At 42.4% G+C, this 25,012-nt stretch overlaps 1 protein-coding gene across 1 annotated transcript; it reads right to left on the minus strand.

Moving 5' to 3' along the window:
- Window positions 1–5,758: 5,758 nt before the first annotated feature.
- On the minus strand, window positions 5,759–16,838 carry LOC138854473 (uncharacterized). Its single transcript, XM_070098038.1, has 3 exons — window positions 15,978–16,838; window positions 6,551–6,663; window positions 5,759–5,807 (listed from the first exon to the last, which is right to left on the minus strand). Exons 1-3 carry the CDS (start codon window positions 16,836–16,838, stop codon window positions 5,759–5,761), a joined length of 1,023 nt encoding a protein of 340 aa, XP_069954139.1.
- Window positions 16,839–25,012: the final 8,174 nt, after the last annotated feature.

A 25,012-nucleotide genomic window follows, 5' to 3' on the forward strand; every position in this document is an offset into this window, starting at 1 on the left:
CTTGCCTATAGTATACACAGCTTTCTTGGCTTGCCTGCTTTCCCCATCTATTCCAGCGACGGCTTCTGGAAAAGTAGAGCAATGTGCGAAGTGACTCTGTCATTTCAACAAAACCTTCAGTACTACAGAGATGTCTTAGATTTTACTCAACTCCCAACTTGGCTCAACTTCATGGACAGCCAGAAAACACCCATTACACAATGAAAGGGACGACTATCAGCAGTCTCACTCCAGCTGAACCTTTCTCAAGGACATCACTTCGTATCTGATCAGTGTGATTAATCAGCTAATAACCCCTCCATTGTGAAGCAAATTTCCACACTATATAAATATTAGAAAAAAAAATCTTCCAACTAAAAGCTCTTGCGTTTAGTAGGTGGACATACAAAATAAATGCATTAATGGGGTCAAATCTGAATGCGGACCGGTCACTGGTGGCGTTCCACAAGGATCAGTTTTGGGCCCATTGTTATTCATAATTTACATAAATGAGCTTGACGAAGGAATAGAGAGTGGCATGAGTAAATTCGCTGATGACACAAAAATAGGAAGAATAACAGATTCTGAGGACAAAATGAACTTCCGCAGGATTTAGACAAATTAATGTCATGTTCTGAAAAGTGGCATATGCAGTTCACTGAGGACAAGTGTAAATCCTAGTCCTTGGGAATGAAAATAACCCTCATATTTATAAACTAGATGATGTGCAGCTTAATCATATCGAATGTGAAAAAGACATGGGGGTCATGATAAGCAGAAATCTGAAGCCAAAACAACAGTGCCAGAAAGTTGCTTTATAGGTCTATACATCTCTAATAAGCCCTCACTTAGAATATGTAGCTCAGTTTTGGTCGGCATACTAAAAAATGGATGTAAATACATTAGAGAACATTCAGATAAGAATGACAGAATTAATCTACTGTTTAAGGAATCTCCTATATGAAGATATATTGAGAACCTAAAACCTTTATTGTTTTGAGAGACGCAGAATGAAAGTAGTAGTATGTAGGATACTCCATTGTTGTAAAATATAAAAAAATTATAGTTTAATGTAGTGTGGTGAAAAAACGCTCCATACTGAACAGCAAACTGACATGTTTTAGACATGACCAGTTGAGTGAACAGGCGAGAGAGGTGTTTGAGTTATTATTATTATTATTATTATTATTATTATTATTATTATTATTATAAATAATGAAGAGGTGTGTTAAGCAGTGACGAGACGGCAGTTATTAGAACGTGGTGTCATGGAGTTTGGTTAAGTAGTGTTTGGTATTTTGGACATGTTTTAGGCCATATGTTGTTTGAGGAAATATTTTCTCTAATCTTAAGTGGCCCTAGCATTGGGCAAAGCCTTGGTATTTGTGTGGGGGTCCGTGTGACCTGTGGAAAGTGAAGAAATCGTTACATTTTTAGCGGCAGGCTGGAAGCTGGCAGGTTATGACGATATACAGGTGCCATTAATATTTTATTCTCCTGTGGCCTAGTAATGACCCTTGTGGGTTTAGCACTTGATTTTGATTGCAATAATATTAATGTGGCCTAAATTTAAGTACCTGGTAAAGGTATACTAGTGTATGGTGTTTTTTGTAATGGTGTTGTGTTGTATAGTGTTATTTATAATATATTTGTATACATTTATCTGTCCTTCCTGATAATCAAGATTATTATTCAGCTGTTCAGATTTTTTGGTGAATTTACCTTTCTGGTTCAGGATGGTGTATTTTGTTTAGACTGAGAAATGGCGTAGGTAAGAACTGGTTTTTCAGAGTTGTCAACGCGTGGAACAATCTGCCAAGTAGGGTATATAAGCTAAGACCTTGGGTAGTTTTAAGAAGAGATTAGACAAATTTATGAGTAACCTGGAGTTTACCTGGAGAGTTTCGGGGGTCAACGCCCCCGCGGCCCGGTCTGTGACCAGGCCTCCTGGTGGATCAGCGCCTGATCAACCAGGCTGTTGCTGCTGGCTGCACGCAAACCAACGTACGAGCCACAGCCCGGCTGATCAGGAACTGACTTTAGGTGCTTGTCCAGTGCCAACTTGAAGACTGCCAGGGGTCTGTTGGTAATCCCCCTTATGTGTGCTGGGAGGCAGTTGAACAGTCTCGGGCCCCTGACACTTATTGTATGGTCTCTTAACGTGCTAGTGACACCCCTGCTTTTCATTGGGGGGATGGTGCATCGTCTGCCAAGTCTTTTGCTTTCGTAGTGAGTGATTTTCGTGTGCAAGTTCGGTACTAGTCCCTCTAGGATTTTCCAGGTGTATATAATCATGTATCTCTCCCTCCTGCGTTCCAGGGAATACAGGTTTAGAAACCTCAAGCGCTCCCAGTAATTGAGGTGTTTTATCTCCGTTATGCGCGCCGTGAAAGTTCTCTGTACATTTTCTAGGTCGGCAATTTCACCTGCCTTGAAAGGTGCTGTTAGAGTGCAGCAATATTCCAGCCTAGATAGAACAAGTGACCTGAAGAATGTCATCATGGGCTTGGCCTCCCTAGTTTTGAAGGTTCTCATTATCCATCCTGTCATTTTTCTAGCAGATGCGATTGATACAATGTTATGGTCCTTGAAGGTGAGATCCTCCGACATAATCACTCCCAGGTCTTTGACGTTGGTGTTTCGCTCTATTTCGTGGCCAGAATTTGTTTTGTACTCTGATGAAGATTTAATTTCCTCATGTTTACCATATCTGAGTAATTGAAATTTCTCATCGTTGAACTTCATATTGTTTTCTGCAGCCCACTGAAAGATTTGGTTGATGTCCGCCTGGAGCCTTGCAGTGTCTGCAATGGAAGACACTGTCATGCAGATTCAGGTGTCATCTGCAAAGGAAGACACGGTGCTGTGGCTGACATCCTTGTCTATGTCGGATATGAGGATGAGGAACAAGATGGGAGCTAGTACTGTGCCTTGTGGAACAGAGCTTTTCACCGTAGCTGCCTCGGACTTTACTCTGTTGACGACTACTCTCTGTGTTCTGTTAGTGAGGAAATTATAGATCCATCGACCGACTTTTCCTGTTATTCCTTTAGCGCGCATTTTGTGCGCTATTACGCCATGGTCACACTTGTCGAAGGCTTTTGCAAAGTCTGTATATATTACATCTGCATTCTTTTTGTCTTCTAGTGCATTTAGGACCTTGTCGTAGTGATCCAGTAGTTGAGACAGACAGGAGCGACCTGTTCTAAACCCATGTTGCCCTGGGTTGTGTAACTGATGGGTTTCTAGATGGGTGGTGATCTTGCTTCTTAGGACCCTTTCAAAGATTTTTATGATATGGGATGTTAGTACTATTGGTCTGTAGTTCTTTGCTGTTGCTTTACTGCCCCCTTTGTGGAGTGGGGCTATGTCTGTTGTTTTTAGTAACTGAGGGACGACCCCCGTGTCCATGCTCCCTCTCCATTGGATGGAAAAGGCTCGTGATAGGGGCTTCTTGCAGTTCTTGATGAACACAGAGTTCCATGAGTCTGGCCCTGGGGCAGAGTGCATGGGCATGTCATTTATCGCCTGTTCGAAGTCATTTGGCGTCAGGATAACATCGGATAGGCTTGTGTTAATCAAATTTTGTGGCTCTCTCATAAAAAATTCATTTTGATCTTCGACTCTCAGTCTGGTTAGCGGCTTGCTAAAAACTGAGTCATATTGGGACTTGAGTAGCTCACTCATTTCCTTGCTGTCATCTGTGTAGGACCCATCTTGTTTAAGTAGGGGCCCAATACTGGGCGTTGTTCTCGATTTTGATTTGGCATAGGAGAAGAAATACTTTGGGTTTCTTTCGATTTCATTTATAGCTTTTAGTTCTTCCCGCGATTCCTGACTCCTAAAGGATTCTTTTAGCTTAAGTTCGATGCTTGCTATTACTCTGACCAGTGTCTCCCTGCGCATTTCAGATATATTGACCTCTTTTAGCCGCTCTGTTATTCTTTTCCGTCGCCTGTAAAGGGAGCGCCTGTCTCTTTCTATTTTACATCTACTCCTCCTTTTTCTTAGAGGAATAAGCCTTGTGCATACATCGAGTGCCACCGAGTTAATCTGTTCTAGGCATAAGTTTGGGTTTGTGTTGCTTAGTATATCTTCCCAGCTTATATCGGTTAGGACTTGGTTTACTTGGTCCCACTTTATGTTTTTGTTATTGAAGTTGAATTTGGTGAATGCTCCCTCGTGACTAGTCTCATTTTGTCGGTCTGGGGCTCCTCGCATACATGTCTGAACCTCAATTATGTTGTGATCTGAGTATATTGTTTTTGATATGGTGACATTTCTTATCAGATCATCATTGTTAGTGAATATGAGGTCTAGAGTATTCTCCAGTCTAGTAGGCTCTATTATTTGCTGGTTTAAATTGAATTTTGTGCAGAGATTTAAAAGCTCGTGTGAGTGTGAGTTTTCATCAGAGCTGCCTCCTGGTGTTATTAATGCAACAATATTATTTGCTATATTCCTCCATTTTAGGTGCCTTAAGTTGAAATCCCCCAGGAGCAAGATGTTGGGTGCAGGAGCTGGAAGATTTTCCAGACAGTGGTCAATTTTTAACAGCTGTTCCTGGAATTGCTGGGATGTTGCATCCGGAGGCTTGTAGACTACCACAATGACTAGGTTTTGGTTCTCGACCTTTACTGCTAAAACTTCCACTACGTCATTTGAGGCATTAAGCAGTTCTGTGCAAAGATGGGATGGGTTACATTAGTACCTGAGGTATTTAAGGGAATTCTTGGGTGATTTTGGGAAAAGGCTTGGCCAGTAGGCCCACGGCAGTGTTCCTCCAGTTTTATGTATTTTAGCAAGACCTGTCTAGCATGGGTCAGTACTCCTGTTACATAGTTTCATGCTCACTGCATATTCGCGTGACGACGGAAGATCCTAATATGCATAACAATCCTTCAGACAAAAGTTTGCAAACAGTGAAGCTTTCAGACCTTTGTGGGAGAGTCAGTTGAGGTAATTAAAGCAGCTTCCAACAACTTTCGCCTCTATCTGTCGTTTTCACTGATGACTGAAGACTAGATGTGCTTAAACTTCAACTAGTACTGAGCATCGCCCAGATAAAATGTGCACTTCCACCTATAGATTTTTTCAAACTTCTAATGATTATATATCCGTCATATATGAACGAAATCGCATGACTTTTTTTTTTTAGATTATTCCGAATCACCGCCTTTATCACATTGCACATCGTTTTGTCATATATTAAAGCCGGTTTTGGTGAACGAATTTTTGAAACTCAAAATTTAAATTTATGTACTATAAAAAATTTTGTTTGTGATATTAACTTTAATAGTGAGATAAAGAAGTGACATTGTTTTAAAATATATATAAAATGTTTAAGAAAAGTAAGCTGTGAGGATTTATAATTGACTAAGAAAATAATGTAAAGTGCAGGCATACTTTTTTTTTTTTAATTTTTAACTTGTCTGTTTGCCAACCGATTACCACCAAATTTTGTGCATATTATTAGTATAATGTGGCATACAATCCGTAAAAAAAATCATGAAGTTTTTGAAAAGGAAAAAAAGTTGGGTCATCCTGGTATTGAAAGATTGATGTTCCTTCTGTCAGTGATGGGACAACTAAACTAAAACATGAGCCAGGCGCTGTCACCATAATACTTCATTATTGTCTGGAAGTAAATAAACACGAATCCAAATTGATTGAGGAAACATGCAGTTATAATAAATTTTATAACCTGCATGAACTATATAGCAGTATCCATTTAATATAAAATATCTCGAAGCTTTCCCATCAAGCTCATCACTGGTCATCACTTTCTTAAATCATCTGCCAACAAGAATCCAGTTGCAGGGATACATCTGCTCATATTATCACCTTAATTAATAATTATCACATAACAAATTCCATTGTTAGCAGTCGTAATGGTACTAATATTAACTTATGACAATGAGTATCAATAGATTTGTTGATAAAGACACAAAAACAGTAATTGGAAATTATTCAGACACTGTTCTGCCTACCTAACAGGCTTTTCGAACCTGCTGTATAGGCATATTACTGTGCAATAACTGGTGGCAACAGTATTCACCAATTATTGCCAGAATGCAGCACAGTCAAATTCATTATGGTAGGAAAATGGTAAATTTGTAGGTACAAACCGTAAATTTATTGGGTCAATCCTATTTATATAATGTTTAAATCATTAAAGACTGAAGTCGTTCAGAAGAGGCTTACTCAATGCAGTTTAAGGAAAAACAATGCTACACCACTTTAAAAATAAATATGGCAACTTGCCATCAACACACCTCACTTATGATCCCAACTTTCTTGTAAACCGGACACACTAGTGTGGAAAGTTGGAAGCCGATCAGAAGAAGCATTCTCTAGTCACTGAGTGGAAGCCAAAATCAAGAATGTTCTTCATAAAATTAACCAATAGTTGCATCAACATTTCCCCATTTACAGCACAATAGCGTTGAAAATTTGGAACCGGTCAGTTGAAGCACAAGTTTTAACCAAAAACTCTGAAGGAAACAACACAAGAAAATCAATCAGAAAGCACTTCGAGGTTTGCCAATATTCCCAAAGATTTACTCTTTACCTGAGGGAAATACGTAGGTGTGGGTATTGGTAAGTTGTTGCTACCATGTTGATCCACAGGAAACCTCTGTTGTGAAGCTTCTGCTCCGCCACTGACCAGCGCTCAGTTACATTCTGTGAAGGTACCAGATGTAACTTAGCATTCTCTGACCTCCCGTATACAGTAGTATCTCATGCATTATTATTATTATTATTTATTTATTTATTATTATTATTATTATTATTATTATTATTATTATTATTATTATTATTATTTTCAACAAGTCGGCCGTCTCCCACCGAGGCAGGGTAACCCAAAAAAGAAAGAAAATCCCCAAAAAGAAAATACTTTCATCATCATTCAACACTTTCACCTCACTCACACATAATCACTGTTTTTGCAGAGGTGCTCAGAATACAACAGTTTAGAAGCATATACGTATAAAGATACACAACATATCCCTCCAAACTGCTAATATCCCAAACCCCTCTTTTAAAGTGCAGGCATTGTACTTCCCATTTCCAGGACTCAAGTCCGGCTGTATAAAAATAACCGGTTTCCCTGAATCCCTTCACTAAATATTACCCTGCTTACACTCCAACAGCTCGTCAGGTCCCAAATACCATTCGTCTCCATTTACTTCTATTTAACACGCTCATGCACGCTTGCTGGAAGTCCAAGCACCTCTCCCACAAAGCCTCCTTTACCCCCTCCCTCCAACCCTACAGATTCATACGCTCTCCAAGTCATTCTACTTTGATCCATTCTCTCTAAATGACCAAACCACCTAAACAATCCCTCTTCAGCCCTCTGACTAATACTTTTATTAACTCCACACCTTTTCCTAATTTCCACACTCCGAATTTTCTGCATAATATTCACACCACACATTGCCCTTAGACAGGACATCTCCACTGCCTCCAACCGCCTCCTCGCTGCTGCATTCACAACCCAAGCTTCACACCCATATAAGAGTGTTGGTACTACTATACTTTCATACATTCCCTTCTTTGCCTCCATAGATAACGTTTTTTGTCTCCACATATACCTCAACGCACCATCACCTGTTTTCCTTAATCAATCCTATGATTAACCTCATCCTTCATAAATCCATCCACTGACACGTCAACTCCCAGATATCTGAAAACATTCACTTCTTCCATACTCCTCCTCCCCAATTCGATATCCAATTTTTCTTTATCTAAATCATTTGATACCCTCATCACCTTACTCTTTTCTATGTTCACTTTCAACTTTCTACCTTTACGCACACTCCCAAACTCATCCACTAACCTTTGCAGTTTTCTTTAGAATCTCCCATAAGCACAGTATCATCAGCAAAAAGTAACTGTGTCACTTCCCATTTTGTATTTGATTCCTCATAATTTAATCCCACCCCTCTCCCTAACACCCTAACATTAACTTCTTTTACAACCCCATCTATAAATATATTAAACAACAATAGTGCCATTACACATCCCCGTCTAAGACCTACTTTTACCGGGAAATAGTCTCCCTCTCTTCTACACACCTTAACCTGAGCCTCACTATCCTCATAAAAGCTCTTTACAGCATTTAGTAACTTACCACCTATTCCATACACTTGTAACATCTGCCACATTTCTCCCCTATCCACTCTGTCATATGCTTTTTCTAAATCCATAAATGTAATAAAAACTGTTCACATATATGCTTCAACGTAAACACTTCATCTACATATCCTCTACCCACTCTAAAACCTCCTTGCTCATCCACAATCTTACATTGTGTCTTACCTCTAAGTCTTTCAATAATCCTACCATACACTTTTCCTGGTATACTCAGTAAACTAATTCCTCTGTAATTTTTACAATCTCTTTTGTCCTTCTTCCCTTTATATAAAGGGACTATACATGTTCTCTGCCAATCCCTAGGTACCTTCCCCTCTTCCATACATTTATTTAACAAAAATACCAACCACTCCAACACTATATCCCCCCCCTTGCTTTTAACATTTCTGTCATGATCCCATCAGTTCCAGCTGTTTTACCCCCTTTCATTCTACATAATGCCTCACTCACCTTCCCCACACTCACATCCTGCTCTTCTTCTCTCCTGCAAGATGGTATACCTGCCTGGCATGAAATTACCAGTGCATGAAATTACCACCTCCCTTTCTTCGTCGACATTTAAAAGTTCCTCAAAATATTCTCTCCATCTTCCCAATACCTTCATCTCCCCATCTGCTAACTCCCCTACTCTGTTTTTAACTGACATATCCATTTGTTCCCTAGGCTTTCTTAACTTGTTTAACTCGCTCCAAAATTGTTCTTATTTTCTGCCAATAGTTGCTCACCTTTCTGCCAATAGTTGCTTATATCTCACCCAAACTTCCTCCTCCTTTAGTTTATACACTTTCACCTCCCTCTTACTTGTTGTTGTCATTTTCCTCTTGTCCCGTCTACCTCTTACTCTAACTGTAGCTACAACTAAATAATGATCCGATATATCAGTTGTCCCTCTATAAACGTGTACATCCTGGAGCCTACCCATCAACCTGGAGTGGAGTTAAAAGATAAAGAATCACACATAAAGTGGGAGTTGTCACAGTTGCTCTTTGCTGATGACACTGTGCTCTTTGGAGATTCTGAAGAGAAGTTGCAGAGATTGGTGGATGAATTTGGTAGGGTATGCAAAAGAAGAAAATTAAAAGTGAATACAGGAAAGAGTAAGGTTATGAGGATAATAAAAAGATTAGGTGATGAAAGATTGGATATCAGATTGGAGGGAGAGGGTATGGAGGAGGTGAATGTATTCAGATATTTGGGAGTGGACGTGTCAGCGGATGGGTCTATGGAAAATGAGGTGAATCATAAATAAAATTGATGAGGGGGAAAAGGGTGAGTGGTGCACTTAGGAGTCTGTGGAGACAAAGAACTTTGTCCTTGGAGGCAAAGAGGGGAATGTATGAGAGTATAGTTTTACCAACGCTCTTATATGGGTGTGAAGCATGGGTGATGAATGTTGCAGCAAGGAGAAGGCTGGAGGCAGTGGAGATGTCAAGTCTGAGGACAATGTGTGGTGTGAATATAATGCAGAGAATTCGTAGTTTGGAAGTTAGGAGGAGGTGAAGGGATTACCAAAACTGTTGTCCAGAGGGCTGAGGAAGGGTTGTTGAGGTGGTTCGGACATGTAGAGAGAATGGAGCGAAACAGAATGACTTCAAGAGTGCATCAGTCTGTAGTGGAAGGAAGGCGGGGTAGGGGTCGGCCTAGGAAAGGTTGGAGGGAGGGGGTAAAGGAGGTTTTGTGTGCGAGGGGCTTGGACTTCCAGCAGGCATGCGTGAGCGTGTTTGATAGGAGTGAATGGAGACAAATGGTTTTTAATACTTGACGTGCTGTTGGAGTGTGAACAAAGTAACATTTATGAAGGGGTTCAGGGAAACCGGCAGGCCGGACTTGAGTCCTGGAGATGGGAAGTACAGTGTCTGCACTCTGAAGGAGGGGTGTTAATGTTGCAGTTTAAAAACTGTTGTGTAAAGTACCCTTCTGGCAAGACAGTGATGGAGTGAATGATGGTGAAAGTTTATTTTTTTCGGGCCACCCTGCCTTGGTGGGAATCGGCCAGTGTGATAATAATAATAACATAATCTAATAAACTACTTTTATTAAGTGCTACATCATACCTTGTATATTTATTTATCCTCTTCTTCATAAAATATGTATTACTTATTACCAAACCTCTTTCTACACATAGCTCAATTAAAGGCTCCCCATTTTCATTTACCCCTGGCACCCCAAATTTGCCTACTACTCCCTCCACAACATTTTTACCCACTTAAGCACTGAAATCCCCAATCACAAGTACTCTCACACTTGGTTCAAAACTCCCCACACATTCACTCAACATTTCCCAAAATCTCTCTCTCTCCTCTACACTTTTCTCTTCTCCAGGTGCATATACGCTTACTATAATCCACTTTTCACATCCAACCTTTATTTTACTCCACATAATCCTTGAATTAATACATTTATAGTCCCTCTTTTCCTGTCATAACTTATCCTTCAACATTATTGCTACTCCTTCTTTAGCTCCATCTCTATTTGAAACCCCTGACCTAATCCCATTTATTCCTCGGCACTAAAACTCTCCCACTCCCTTCAGCTTTGTTTCACTTAAAGCCAGGACATCCAGCTTCTTCTCATTCATAACATCCACAATCATCTCTTTCTTATCATCTGCACAACATCCACACACATTCAGACTTCCCATTTTGACAATTTTCTTATTATTATTCTTTTTAGCAATTATTACAGGAAAAGAGGTTACTAGCCCATTGTTCCCGGCATTTTAGTTGACTTTTACAACACGCATGGCTTACGGAGGAAAGATTGTTATTCCACTTCCCCATGGATATAAAAGGAAAAGTAATAAGAACAAGAACTATTAAGATAAAATCAAAGAAAACTCAGATGAGTGTGTATAAATAAACATGTACATGTATGTGTAGTGTGACCTAAGTGTAAGTAGAAGTAGCAAGACGTACCTGTAATCTTGCATATTTATGAGACAGACTAAAGACACCAGCAATCCTACCATCATGTAAAACAATTACAGGCTTTCGTTTTACACTCACTTGGCAGGATGGTAGTACCTCCCTGAGTGGTTGCTGTCTACCAACCTACTACCTATAATAATAATAATAATAATAATAATAATAATAATAATAATTATTATTATTATTATTATTATTAGTAGTAGTAGTAGTAGTAGTAGTAGTATTAGTCGTAGTATTGGGAAACAATAATAACGTTTAAACCGAATAGAGTTGCTGCGGTTCCATGGATCAAGAGCCCTTCGCTGGTATCAGAGCACCGTGTTGAAGGGTATCCTAGCAAACTACCGTGTGGTGTACCTTTGTTTTATTTTTAAATTATGTTATTTTTTTAACACATCGCCCGTTTCCCACCGAGGTATGATGACCCAAAAAAAAGAAGAAACACTTTCACCATCACTCAGTCCATCACTGTCCTGCAGTACCTCCACTGTAACATATCTCCACCACTATACTTCCCACCTACAGGACTAAAGTCTGGCTATCCAGTTTCCCTGAATCTCTTCATAAATGTTACTTCACTCACACTCCAATAGTGCGTCAAGTTATAAAACTCATTTGCCTCCACTTCTAACACGCTCACACACACTTAAGATAAGATTTCGTTCGGATTTTTAACCCCGGAGGGTTAGCCACCCAGGATAACCCAAGAAAGTCAGTGCGTCATCGAGGACTGTCTAACTTATTTCCATTGGGGTCCTTAATCTTGTACCCCAGGATGCGACCCACACCAGTCGACTAACACCCAGGTACCTATTTGCTGCTAGGTGAACAGGACAACAGGTGTAAGGAAACGTGTCGAATGTTTCCACCCGCCGGGAATCGAACCCGGGCCCTCCGTGTGTGAAGCGGGAGCTTTAGCCACCAGGCCACCGGGCCTGGTGGCTAAGACCCTCTAACACTAAACCTTTACCTTCCAACCCTTCCTAGGATGACCCTTCCCCCACTTTACTTCCGCTACTGCTTTATACATCCTTCAAGTCATTCCATCCTCTCTAAATGCTCGAACCATCTCAATAACCCCTCCTCAGCCCTTTGGATAATAATTTAGAAACTCTGCACCTTCTAATTTTCAAGGTAGAGATTCTCTGCATGATATTCACACCAAACACTGCCCTCAGACACGACATGTTCACTGCCTCCAGCCTTCTCGTTGTTGCAATATTCATCACCCAAGCTTCACATCTACATCACCCTCTTTGCCTCCATGGATAACTTTCTTTACCTCCATAGACTCCTCAGTGCACCATTCACTTTTTTCCTTTCATGAAATCTGTGGTTAACCTCGTCTTTCATAGACTCATCTGCTGACAAGTCCACTTTCAAATATTTGAGAACATTACTTCCTCCATACTCCCTCCCTCCGATCTGATATCCAATTTTTCATTACCTAAATTTTTTTTTATCCTCATCACCATGCCCTTTTATATGCTCACTTTAGTTTCTTTCTTTTATATACCCTCCCAAATTCGTCCACCAATCTCTGCAACTTCTCTTAAGAATCTCCCAAAAGCACAGTGTCATCAGCAAAACGCAACCGTGACAACCCCCACGTTGTGTTAAATTCTTTATTTTTTTTAATCCCACACCTCTTCCCAATACCAGAACATTCACTTCTCTAACAACCCTATGTGTAAATATATTGAACAATCATGGTGACATCCCGCATCCCTCTGAAAGGCCTATTTTATAGGGAAATAATCTCCCTCTCGCCTACATACTCTAACCTGAGCCTCACTATCCTCGTAAAACTTTTAATTGCTTTTAGTAACCTACTTCCTCTTCCATACACATGCAACATCTACCACATTGCTTCCCTATCCACCTTATCATACGCCTTTTCCAAATCCATAAATATAACATAAACCTCTTTACCCTTATTATCTAAATACTGTTCACCTAAATGTTTCACTGTAACTACTGATTGGTCAACACATTCCCTTCCCTTCCTGAAGCATTCTTGTTCATCTGCGATTCTGCTCTCCATCTTACTCTTAATTCTTTCATTAATAACTCTACCATTCACCTTACCATGTACACTCAACAGGCTTATTCCCCAAGTAATTCTTACACTCTCTTTTGTCCTCTCTGCCAGTCTCTAGGTACCTTCCCGTCGCTCACACATTTATTCAACAAATGCACCAACCATTCCAAAATTATATCCCCACCAGCTTTTAACATTTCTATTTTGATCTCTTCATTCCCAGCTGCTTTACCCACTTTCATTCTACTCACTGCCTCATGGATCCTTTCCCACACTCACATCTGGCTCTTCCTCACTCCTACAAGAAGTTATACCTCCCTGGTTAATACATGAAATTACAGCTCCCCTATTTTCATCTTCCCAATACTTCCAACTCTCAATCTAATAGCTCTCCTTTTCTATTTTTAACTGTCAAATCCATTCGTTCCTTATGTTAGATTTTGCCTCCAAAATGGCCAGTTTATTGTGCACACCATATCCATCCTGTGGACTGTATCGCAAGAGCATATGGATACACAAAAGGCCTAGGAACTAGGCCCCAAAAGGGTTAACAGGTGTACATTTGGATTTATATCTACAGTTCGCTTACCTATTACAAGCAAATTTAGGAAATTTGCTTAGTATATCTGGTATCTTATTTTCATTAATAAGATATCTTCACATGTCACATAGGTTATTATACTGTCTGTCTCTGTATTCATCAGTAAGTGGATAATTAAGCACATAGTGTTCAAGATAGTGACCATATGCCTGATGACATAATTTGCATTTAGTTTGACCATCATCTGGGTGTCTCCCAAAATGCTAGAAGTACTTGTAACCAAGCCTAAGCCTGGCCACTACAACATCAGTCAGTCTGTTCACATTGCAAGTTGCTCTATAAACATACTTATCTACGTTCATGTTATCATAGTGGGTTATAGATCTACTCAGGCTTCTAACTGCATTCCTATAACAATCATTTTCATTATTTACTTCTCTCCTAATATTATTCTAATGTTAGACACAGATATACCAAAGTTATATTCTACATTCTCCTTCTGGGTACTCTTCTTGGCTAACATATCAACTTTGTCATGAAGGTGTAATCCAATGTGTGATGGGATCCATAGCAATTGTACATTAATTCCTTTGTCCCTGATTTTTGAGTATCTGTTCCTGGCTTCTACAATGAGCATGTTGTTGGAGTCATTATATGAGTCAAGAGCATTCAGTGATGACATAGAATCAGTAATGTTGATAGAGTCAAGCTCAGTGTCATAGGTTAGCTTTAGCGCCATTAGGATTGCAAACAATTCGGTTTGCATTGTAGACGCCCAGTTGTTAATACTTATGCCTATCTCAACAAATTTATTATCCATTCCTTAGACTTTTTCAACTTATTAGTTTCACTCCAAAACTTTTTCTTATTCAAAGCAAAATTTGTTGACAGCATCTCATCCACTCACTGACATTTGCTCTCATTATACAGTCCTTCACCACTCAACCTCTCTTTTTCTTTCCATATTCTCCTCCCTTTTTCCTAGCTTTTTCCTTTCTTAATACTCTCTTTACTTCATCATTCCACCAATCACTCTTCTTCCCTTCCACACCCATTCTCCTATATCCACTGAACACTAACACTGCATTTTTAAATCTACCCCATACCTCTTCAACCTCATTGCCTTTACTCTCATTAACCTTGATTTTTTCCAGTAGTTGTTTATATCATACCCTAACTGCCTCTTCCTTTAGTTTATAAACCTTCACCTCTCTCTTACTTTCTCATGCCATTCTCCTTGTATCTCATCTACCTTTTACTCTCACTGTAGCCACAACTAAAAAAATGATCTGATATATCTGTTGCCCCTCTATAAACATGCACATCCTGAAGTCTTCCCATCAGTGTTTTATCCACCATTACTTAGTCCAACATACTCTTGTCATTTTTCCCTTATATCATATCTCACATTCTTTATCCTTTTTTTCTTAAAATATATATTACATATTAACAAAGCTCTTTCTGTACAAAATTTAGTCAAAAGCCCCTCATTATCATTTACCCCTGTCACCCCAAACTTACCTACCACAACCTCTATAACCATTTCTCCCAATTTAGCAGTCATGTCATTTACCACAATAATTTTCTCCCTTTGTTCAAAACTGCCTAAGCATTCACTTAACACCTCCCTAATTTTCTCTCATTCCTCTACACTCTTCTCTTCGCCAGGTGCTTGCACACTTATTATAACTCACTTCTCACATCTGACCCTTATTTTAATCCACATAATCCTTGAATTTATTCACATATTTTCCTTCTTCTCCTTCCATAACGGATCCTTCGACATTATTGTTACCCCTTCATTATCTATAACTCTCAAGATACTCCTGACCTGATACCATTTATTTCTCCCCACTGAAACTCCCCTACCCCTTTCAGCTTTGTTTCGCTTAGTGCCAGGACATTCAACTTCTTTCCACTTCATAACACTGGCAGTCTTCTCTTTCTCATCATTTGCACTATATTCCCGGACATTCAAACATCCCAGCCTTATTAAGTTTAATAATATAAGGCGGTAGACTTACCCTCACATCTTATGATGTGATCTCGTTATTTTTAACGTGGTGGACAGGTAAGTCACAACAAGTTTTGGGTCATATGAACGAAAGCTCTACTGAGTGATTTATATTATTATTCAGTGATCCTCATCTGAATTTTTTTATACTTCAGCTGAACAAAAAATGCATTTTTTTAAATATATTACAAACGCCTTTATTAGTATGAAGATTTCAAATTTGGCTCTTACGCAGTGCACTGCAATGTATGGCAATAGAAAAATAAATAAAAAAAATTATCTAGTTTATATTATTAAAAATTGATCGAAACTTACCGAATAGTGAATCATGTATCTAAATTCACTGTCAGTTCGACGAAGAAGTGCCTTAAACACGTCCCTGATTTTGGAGTCACCCAAGAAATGTATGCGTAAAGTATTGTTGTTTTCTAGTCTCTTGTTGATGCATGTGATGGCGTGGGAAGCGTCATAAGGAGCTACCACACACGGCACGAAGGGTAGTACTCCTCCACTCAGTCCTAACCTGTTATTCATTGTTTTACTCCATATATTACCAGGTTCTCCATCCTTGTGTGCTTCAACCTTCTTGACTGTTGGTTCTTCTGTCTGTTCTTCACCATTCCTGTGATTCTCTGTCTTTCTGAAGGTCAGTAAGCTCGGTAGAAGCTGACTGAGTTTATAATAATCGTCTGTGGTAACTCCAGTTGATAATTTCCTTTTTAATAACACCTGTGTAACACCTGCGAGGGCCTCTGCGGTCACTTGTCTACTCTGCAGCATGTGTCTAACATCTGTGACAGCAGGTGTGTCTACTTGGTCTAACTTGTCATGTTTAGTTGTGAGCCAGTTTTGTGCTGGCCAACTGTCACTGTCCGTCATATTATCAAGAGAGGGAGTAAGATAACGTATATACTGCTGGAATATTTCTTCTCCAGGAACATCAGTGATGGTAAACAATGCAGAGCAAGCGGGTGATTGATTGACGCTGCCTGACACTGATGCCTGACTCACACTTCCTGACACTGATGTCTGGCGGATATTGCTTACCCTTACTTGGCTGACACTCGCTGAGATAGTTGAGATGTATTTAGTGCTTCTAGTGTGTAGAAAGTACCAGAAAACTGTCAGAAAATAACATAACGACACTAACAGGAAAATAGTGCTGAGTTTCTGCATGACGCGGGAAGTTCTGTTCGTCTGCTCTGAATAAGGAGTTAATTTTTATGCCTTTTTTCCTTACTCCAGTGACGTCAGATATATTTTGAGCGCTTTTTTTTCCTTCCTTATTATTGTGAAGTGTTCCTAGAAGAAATATACTTGAACAAGTATTATGGATTTATTTTCTTTTTTATCGTTCCTTGCTCCACTTACCGCCTTTACACTTCACTGGATCATGTGACTCAGGTGAGGGAATAAGGGAGTGTAAGGTTAGGTAAACAAGCTAGACACTGCCTCCCTTACCTAAGTACTTGTCATGAATACTGTCTGAAAACCTCAGTAAATATAGTACTTTTTGGTGAATCCTGGAGCTGTAGACGTTACAAAACGCCCGAGGAATAGAAGGAAGTCAGATTAGATTCAAGGACGTGGAGAGTTAGCCTTAATGTCATAATATAAATATTGATATGCAGTGAACATTACTGAGGTGTAGTGACGTGCTAAACACTGCAATAATGTGTATATTTATTTCGAATTATAACCCGAAACTCAAGTTTATTTTACAGTGGTACCCATCCTGTGAGTGAACATACCGTCAAGACAGTGCTGTGCACCACCACCAGTCACCTGAGTGAACATATCATCAAGACAGTGCTGTGCACCACCACCAGTCACCTGAGTGAACATACCATCAAGATAGTGCTGTGCACCACCACCAGTCACCTGAGTGAACATACCATCAAGACAGTGCTGTGCACCACCACCAGTCACCTGAGTGAACATACCATCAAGATAGTGCTGTGCACCACCACCAGTCACCTGAGTGAACATACCATCAAGATAGTGCTGTGCACCACCACCAGTCACCTGAGTGAACATACCATCAAGACAGTGCTGTGCACCACCACCAGTCACCTGAGTGAACATACCATCAAGACAGTGCTGTGCACCACCAGTCACCTGAGTGAACATACCATCAAGACAGTGCTGTGCACCACCACCAGTCACCTGAGTGAACATACCATCAAGACAGTGCTGTGCACCACCACCAGTCACCTGAGTGAACATACCATCAAGATAGTGCTGTGCACCACCACCAGTCACCTGAGTGAACATACCATCAAGACAGTGCTGTGCACCACCACCAGTCACCTGAGTGAACATACCATCAAGATAGTGCTGTGCACCACCACCAGTCACCTGAGTGAACATACCATCAAGATAGTGCTGTGCACCACCACCAGTCACCTGAGTGAACATACCATCAAGACAGTGCTGTGCACCACCACCAGTCACCTGAGTGAACATACCATCAAGATAGTGCTGTGCACCACCACCAGTCACCTGAGTGAACATACCATCAAGATAGTGCTGTGCACCACCACCAGTCACCTGAGTGAACATACCATCAAGATAGTGCTGTGCACCACCACCAGTCACCTGAGTGAACATACCATCAAGACAGTGCTGTGCACCACCACCAGTCACCTGAGTGAACATACCATCAAGACAGTGCTGTGCACCACCACCAGTCACCTGAGTGAACATACCATCAAGATAGTGCTGTGCCCCACCACCAGTCACCTGAGTGAACATACCATCAAGATAGTGCTGTGCACCACCACCAGTCACCTGAGTGAACATACCATCAAGATAGTGCTGTGCACCACCACCAGTCACCTGAGTGAACATACCATCAAGATAGTGCTGTGCACCACCACCAGTCACCTGAGTGAACATACCATCAAGATAGTGCTGTGCACCACCACCAGTCACCTGAGTGAACTGATAGTGAACATACCTGAGTCATACCATCAAGACAGTGCTGTGCACCACCACCAGTCACCTGAGTGAACATACCATCAAGATAGTGAGTGAACATGTGCACCACCACCAGTCACCTGAGTGAACATACCATCAAGACAGTGCTGTGCACCACCACCAGTCACCTGAGTGAACATACCATCAAGATAGTGCTGTGCACCACCACCAGTCACCTGAGTGAACATACCATCAAGATAGTGCTGTGCACCACCACCAGTCACCTGAGTGAACATACCATCAAGATAGTGCTGTGCACCACCACCAGTCACCTGAGTGAACATACCATCAAGATAGTGCTGTGCACCACCACCAGTCACCTGAGTGAACATACCATCAAGACAGTGCTGTGCACCACCACCAGTCACCTGAGTGAACATACCATCAAGACAGTGCTGTGCACCACCACCAGTCACCTGAGTGAACATACCATCAAGATAGTGCTGTGCACCACCACCAGTCACCTGAGTGAACATACCATCAAGACAGTGCTGTGCACCACCACCAGTCACCTGAGTGAACATACCATCAAGATAGTGCTGTGCACCACCACCAGTCACCTGAGTGAACATACCATCAAGACAGTGCTGTGCACCACCACCAGTCACCTGAGTGAACATACCATCAAGACAGTGCTGTGCACCACCACCAGTCACCTGAGTGAACATACCATTAAGACAGTGCTGTGCACCACCACCAGTCACCTGAGTGAACATACCATCAAGACAGTGCTGTGCACCACCACCAGTCACCTGAGTGAACATACCATCAAGACAGTGCTGTGCACCACCACCAGTCACCTGAGTGAACATACCATCAAGACAGTGCTGTGCACCACCACCAGTCACCTGAGTGAACATACCATCAAGATAGTGCTGTGCACCACCAGTCACCTGAGTATACATTCTATCATAAAAACAGTTCATTGCGGCCCAGAGAGTAGACACACCATTGACTATGTCAACTTCATCATGGTCTGTTTCCATATACAGTTATTAGTACCTTTAAATTATAAAATCCTTATCTACAGGCGTACACAAATTTATCTACTCACAGCAAATTCTGTATATCTATTTGCAGTTTCTACCATCCTTAGTTACAACGAGCGTAAACTGTTCATTAACATCAGTAGTATGAATTCTATATACATAATTGTAACATATGTTGCATTCTAATATACGATGTGAGAGAATGTGATCTTCCTCTCCACATTGTTTATTGTTAGTTACTACATCAAACTATCACATAAACAGATAACCTATTCACTATTTTCTAACTTACTTCTTTCAGTGAACTCTGCAGCTGTTTTTCTTTCACTGTTATTTGTGACAATTTATCAGCTCTCATTTCCTGTGATTTTTAACATTAGATGGTATTTACAACATTATATTATTTTCTAAGAAAATTACGTTATTTCATGCACATTTTTTTTAGTGACATTTCTATACTTGACTGAAAAAGACTGTCTGAATTAAACAATATATTTATCTTTGTTATCTTTGTAACTTCTGTGGTTGATTTAAGGAAAAAGTAATTTAGTCAGGAATGATGAAACTATATCATAGTCTCATTGTTATACACACCACCCGGAATAGTGAAGACAGATATTTATTGAACCCTATCCTATTGGTGTGTGGTGTGTGGCCCGGTGGCCTGGTGGGTAAAGCTCCCGCTTCACACACGGAGGGCCCGGGTTCGATTCCCGGCGGGTGGAAACATTTCGACACGTTTCCTTACACCTGTTGTCCTGTTCACCTAACAGCAAATAGGTACCTGGGTGTTAGTCGACTGGTGTGGGTGGCATCCTGCGGGACAAGATTGAGGACCACAATGGAAATAAGTTAGACAGTCCTCGATGACGCACTGACTTTCTTGGGTTATCCTGGGTGGCTAACCCTCCGGGGTTAAAAATCCGAACGAAATCTTATCTTATCTTGAACCATAGAGGTTGTTCCAGGGATTATCATCCTCGAGGCCCGGTTCATGACCAGGTCTCACTGACAGTGAATCAGGTGTTATACCACAGGGAACTGAGCTTTCAAACAAGCTGAGGTAGGAAAACAGTTCTGTGCTTGTAATACTGATCTGTTTTAAAAGAAAAAAAGATAAAAATCAAGGACCCGTTACTTACTGCAAATATGTAGAGTAGGTACCACCTTTAGTGCTAACTAGGGACCCACTGACTCTGGGTTAGAAACAAAGCTGATAGCGGTCCCCAGTATACTAAGCATACAAGTCAGTTTCAATTTTAGTAAACTTTTTACACCAGATGGCCTACTATAGTGTCCGGTGTGGTGTAATCTACAGCACCGTGTCATCCTTCGCAGAAGATACGTACTAGGATCTGCATAAGACTGTCATCTACTGAGGACGCGGTTAACCTCCAAGAAGATATAACCCAAGTTTTCCAATGGGCAACTGGAAACTATATGGAGTTTAATAAAGACAAATTCCAACTACTCTGTTATGGAAAACTGGAAAAGATAATAACCAGCAATGAGTAAACTATAAACTCTGACCATACAAAAGAGCGGAAAAATAATGTGAGGGACCTGGGAGTGGTAATGTCTGAGGATATCACTGTCAAGGATCACAACAGTGCCACGATCACAACTGCAAAGAAAATGATAGGGTGGATAATGAGAACGTTCAAAACAAGAGATGCCAAGCCAGTAATGATCCTTTTCATGTCACTTGTTCTCTCTAGGCTGGAATATTGCTGTACGTTAACATCTCCGCTCCAGGCAGATGAAATTGCAGATCTAGTGTACAGAGAACCTTCACTGCACATATAAGTTTTATCAAACACCTCAACTACTGGGAATGCCTGGAAGCAGTTGACTTGTACTCGCTGGAACACAGGAGAGAGAGATATATCATAATCTATGCTTGGAAAACCTAGAAGGAATGGTCCCTAATCTGCACGCAGAAATCATTCCCTACGAAACTAAAAGACTGCGCAGGAGGTGCAATATACCCCCATTGAAAAGTAGAAGAACCATTGGTATACTAAGAGAAAACACCATAAGTGTCCGGGGCCCGAGCATAAGGGGAACTGCCAACAGGCTCCCGGTTACCTTCAAGAGGGAGCTGGACAGATACTTAAAGTCAGTGACGGATCAGCCGGGCTGTGGTTAGTATGTTGGACTACGTGCGGCCAGCAGTAACAGCCTGGTTGATCAGGCCTGATCCAACGGGAAGCCTGGTCATGGACCGGGCCACGGGGGCGATGATCTCCGGAATACCATCCAGGTAGACTCCAGGTCCAGGTAGCGATATCATGTAGCCTCCAGCACCCGGGTTGTAAACAGAGTTGCCACCAGTCACCAGTATACTCATTACACAATCAAATACTGTTTTTTAGTAAATTTTTACACCAAGATCATTTATTTGTTAGTAAACTTTTATACCAATATACTTGTTTAATAAACTTCTAGACCAGTTAGTGTACCTAGGAGATATATATTGTTGTGTTGGGAAAGTAGTGAAGGAATGCAGGTGTCTGTTTGCACATGACGGTAAGTAGTGTACAGGACTGCTGAGTACGGTGAGCAGTGTACAGGACTGCTGAGTACGGTGAGCAGTGTACAGGACTGCTGAGTACGGTGAGCAGTGTACAGGACTGCTGAGTACGGTGAGCAGTGTACAGGACTGCTGAGTACGGTGAGCAGTGTACAGGACTGCTGAGTACGGTGAGCAGTGTACAGGACTGCTGAGTACGGTGAGCAGTGTACAGGACTGCTGAGTACGGTGAGCAGTGTACAGGACTGCTGAGTACGGTGAGCAGTGTACAGGACTGCTGAGTACGGTGAGCAGTGTACAGGACTGCTGAGTACGGTGAGCAGTGTACAGGACTGCTGAGTACGGTGAGCAGTGTACAGGACTGCTGAGTACGGTGAGCAGTGTACAGGACTGCTGAGTACGGTGAGCAGTGTACAGGACTGCTGAGTACGGTGAGCAGTGTACAGGACTGCTGAGTACGGTGAGCAGTGTACAGGACTGCTGAGTACGGTGAGCAGTGTACAGGACTGCTGAGTACGGTACAGCAGTGTACAGGACTGCTGAGTACGGTGAGCAGTGTACAGGACTGCTGAGTACGGTGAGCAGTGTACAGGACAGGACTGCTGAGTACGGTGATGTACAGGACTGCTGAGGATGGTGAGCAGTTGAGCAGAGTACAGGACTGCTGAGTACGGTGAGCAGTGTACAGGACTGCTCAGGGTGGTGAGCAGTGTACAGGACTGCTGAGTACGGTGAGCAGTGTACAGGACTGCTGAGTACGGTGAGCAGTGTACAGGACTGCTGAATACTTTGAGCAGAGTACAGGACTGCTGAGTACGGTGAGCAGTGTACAGGACTGCTCAGGGTGGTGAGCAGTGTACAGGACTGCTGAGTATGGTGAGCAGTGTACAGGACTGCTGAGTACGGTGAGCAGTGTACAGGACTGCTGAGTACGGTGAGCAGTGTACAGGACTGCTCAGGGTGGTGAGCAGTGTACAGGACTGCTGAGTACGGTGAGCAGTGTACAGGACTGCTGAGTACGGTGAGCAGTGTACAGGACTGCTGAGTACGGTGAGCAGTGTACAGGACTGCTGAGGATGGTGAGCAGTGTACAGGACTGCTGAGTACGGTGAGCAGTGTACAGGACCGCTCAGGGTGGTGAGCAGTGTACAGGACTCCTGAGTACAGTAAGCAGTGTACAGGACTGCTGAGTACGGTGAGCAGTGTACAGGACTGCTGAGTACGGTGAGCAGTGTACAGGACTGCTCAGGGTGGTGAGCAGTGTACAGGACTGCTGAGTACGGTGAGCAGTGTACAGGACTGCTCAGTTTGGTGAGCAGTGTACAGGACTGCTGAGTATGGTGAGCAGTGTACAGGACTGCTCAGGGTGGTGAGCAGTGTACAGGACTGCTGAGTACGGTGAGCAGTGTACAGGACTGCTGAGGATGGTGAGCAGTGTACAGTGGTGAGCAGTGTACAGGACTGCTGAGTACGGTGAGCAGTGTACAGGACTGCTCAGGGTGGTGAGCAGTGTACAGGACTGCTGAGTACGGTGAGCAGTGTACAGGACTGCTCAGGGTGGTGAGCAGTGTACAGGACTGCTGAGTACGGTGAGCAGTGTACAGGACTGCTGAGTACGGTGAGCAGTGTACAGGACCGCTCAGGGTGGTGAGCAGTGTACAGGAGTGCTGAGTACGGTGAGCAGTGTACAGGACTGCTCAGGGGGGTGAGCAGTGTTCAGCACTGCTGAGTACGGTGAACAGTGTACAGGACTGCTCAGGGCAGTGTGCAGTGTACAGGACTGCTCAGGGTGGTGAGCAGTGTACAGGACTGCTGAGTACGGTGAGCAGTGTACAGGACTGCTCAAGGTGGTGAGCAGTGTACAGGACTGCTGAGTACGGTGAGCAGTGTACAGGACTGCTGAGGATGGTGAGCAGTGTACAGGACTGCTGAGTACGGTGAGCAGTGTACAGGACTGCTGAGTACGGTGAGCAGTGTACAGGACTGCTGAGTACGGTGAGCAGTGTACAGGACTGCTGAGGATGGTGAGCAGTGTACAGGACTGCTGAGTACGGTGAGCAGTGTACAGGACTGCTGAGTACGGTGAGCAGTGTACAGGACTGCTGAGGATGGTGAGCAGTGTACAGGACTGCTGAGTACGGTGAGCAGTGTACAGGACTGCTGAGTACGGTGAGCAGTGTACAGGACTGCTGAGTACGGTGAGCAGTGTACAGGACTGCTGAGTACGGTGAGCAGTGTACAGGACTGCTGAGTACGGTGAGCAGTGTACAGGACTGCTGAGGATGGTGAGCAGTGTACAGGACTGCTGAGTACGGTGAGCAGTGTACAGGACTGCTCAGGACGGTGAGCAGTCTATAGAACTGCTGCGGACGGTGAGCAGTGTACAGGACTGTTCAGGGTGGTCAGCAGTGTACAGGACTGCTGAGTACGGTGAGCAGTGTACAGGACTGCTGAGGATGGTGAGCAGTGTACAGGACTGCTGAGGATGGTGAGCAGTGTACAGGACTGCTGAGTACGGTGAGCAGTGTACAGGACTGCTGAGTACGGTGAGCAGTGTACAGGACTGCTGAGGATGGTGAGCAGTGTACAGGACTGCTGAGTACGGTGAGCAGTGTACAGGACTGCTGAGTACGGTGAGCAGTGTACAGGACTGCTGAGGATGGTGAGCAGTGTACAGGACTGCTGAGTACGGTGAGCAGTGTACAGGACTGCTGAGTACGGTGAGCAGTGTACAGGACTGCTGAGTACGGTGAGCAGTGTACAGGACTGCTGAGTACGGTGAGCAGTGTACAGGACTGCTGAGGATGGTGAGCAGTGTACAGGACTGCTGAGTACGGTGAGCAGTGTAC

Source organism: Cherax quadricarinatus, chromosome 60, assembly GCF_038502225.1.
Source record: "Cherax quadricarinatus isolate ZL_2023a chromosome 60, ASM3850222v1, whole genome shotgun sequence".
In the NCBI taxonomy this organism is placed as follows: Eukaryota; Metazoa; Arthropoda; class Malacostraca; order Decapoda; family Parastacidae; genus Cherax; species Cherax quadricarinatus.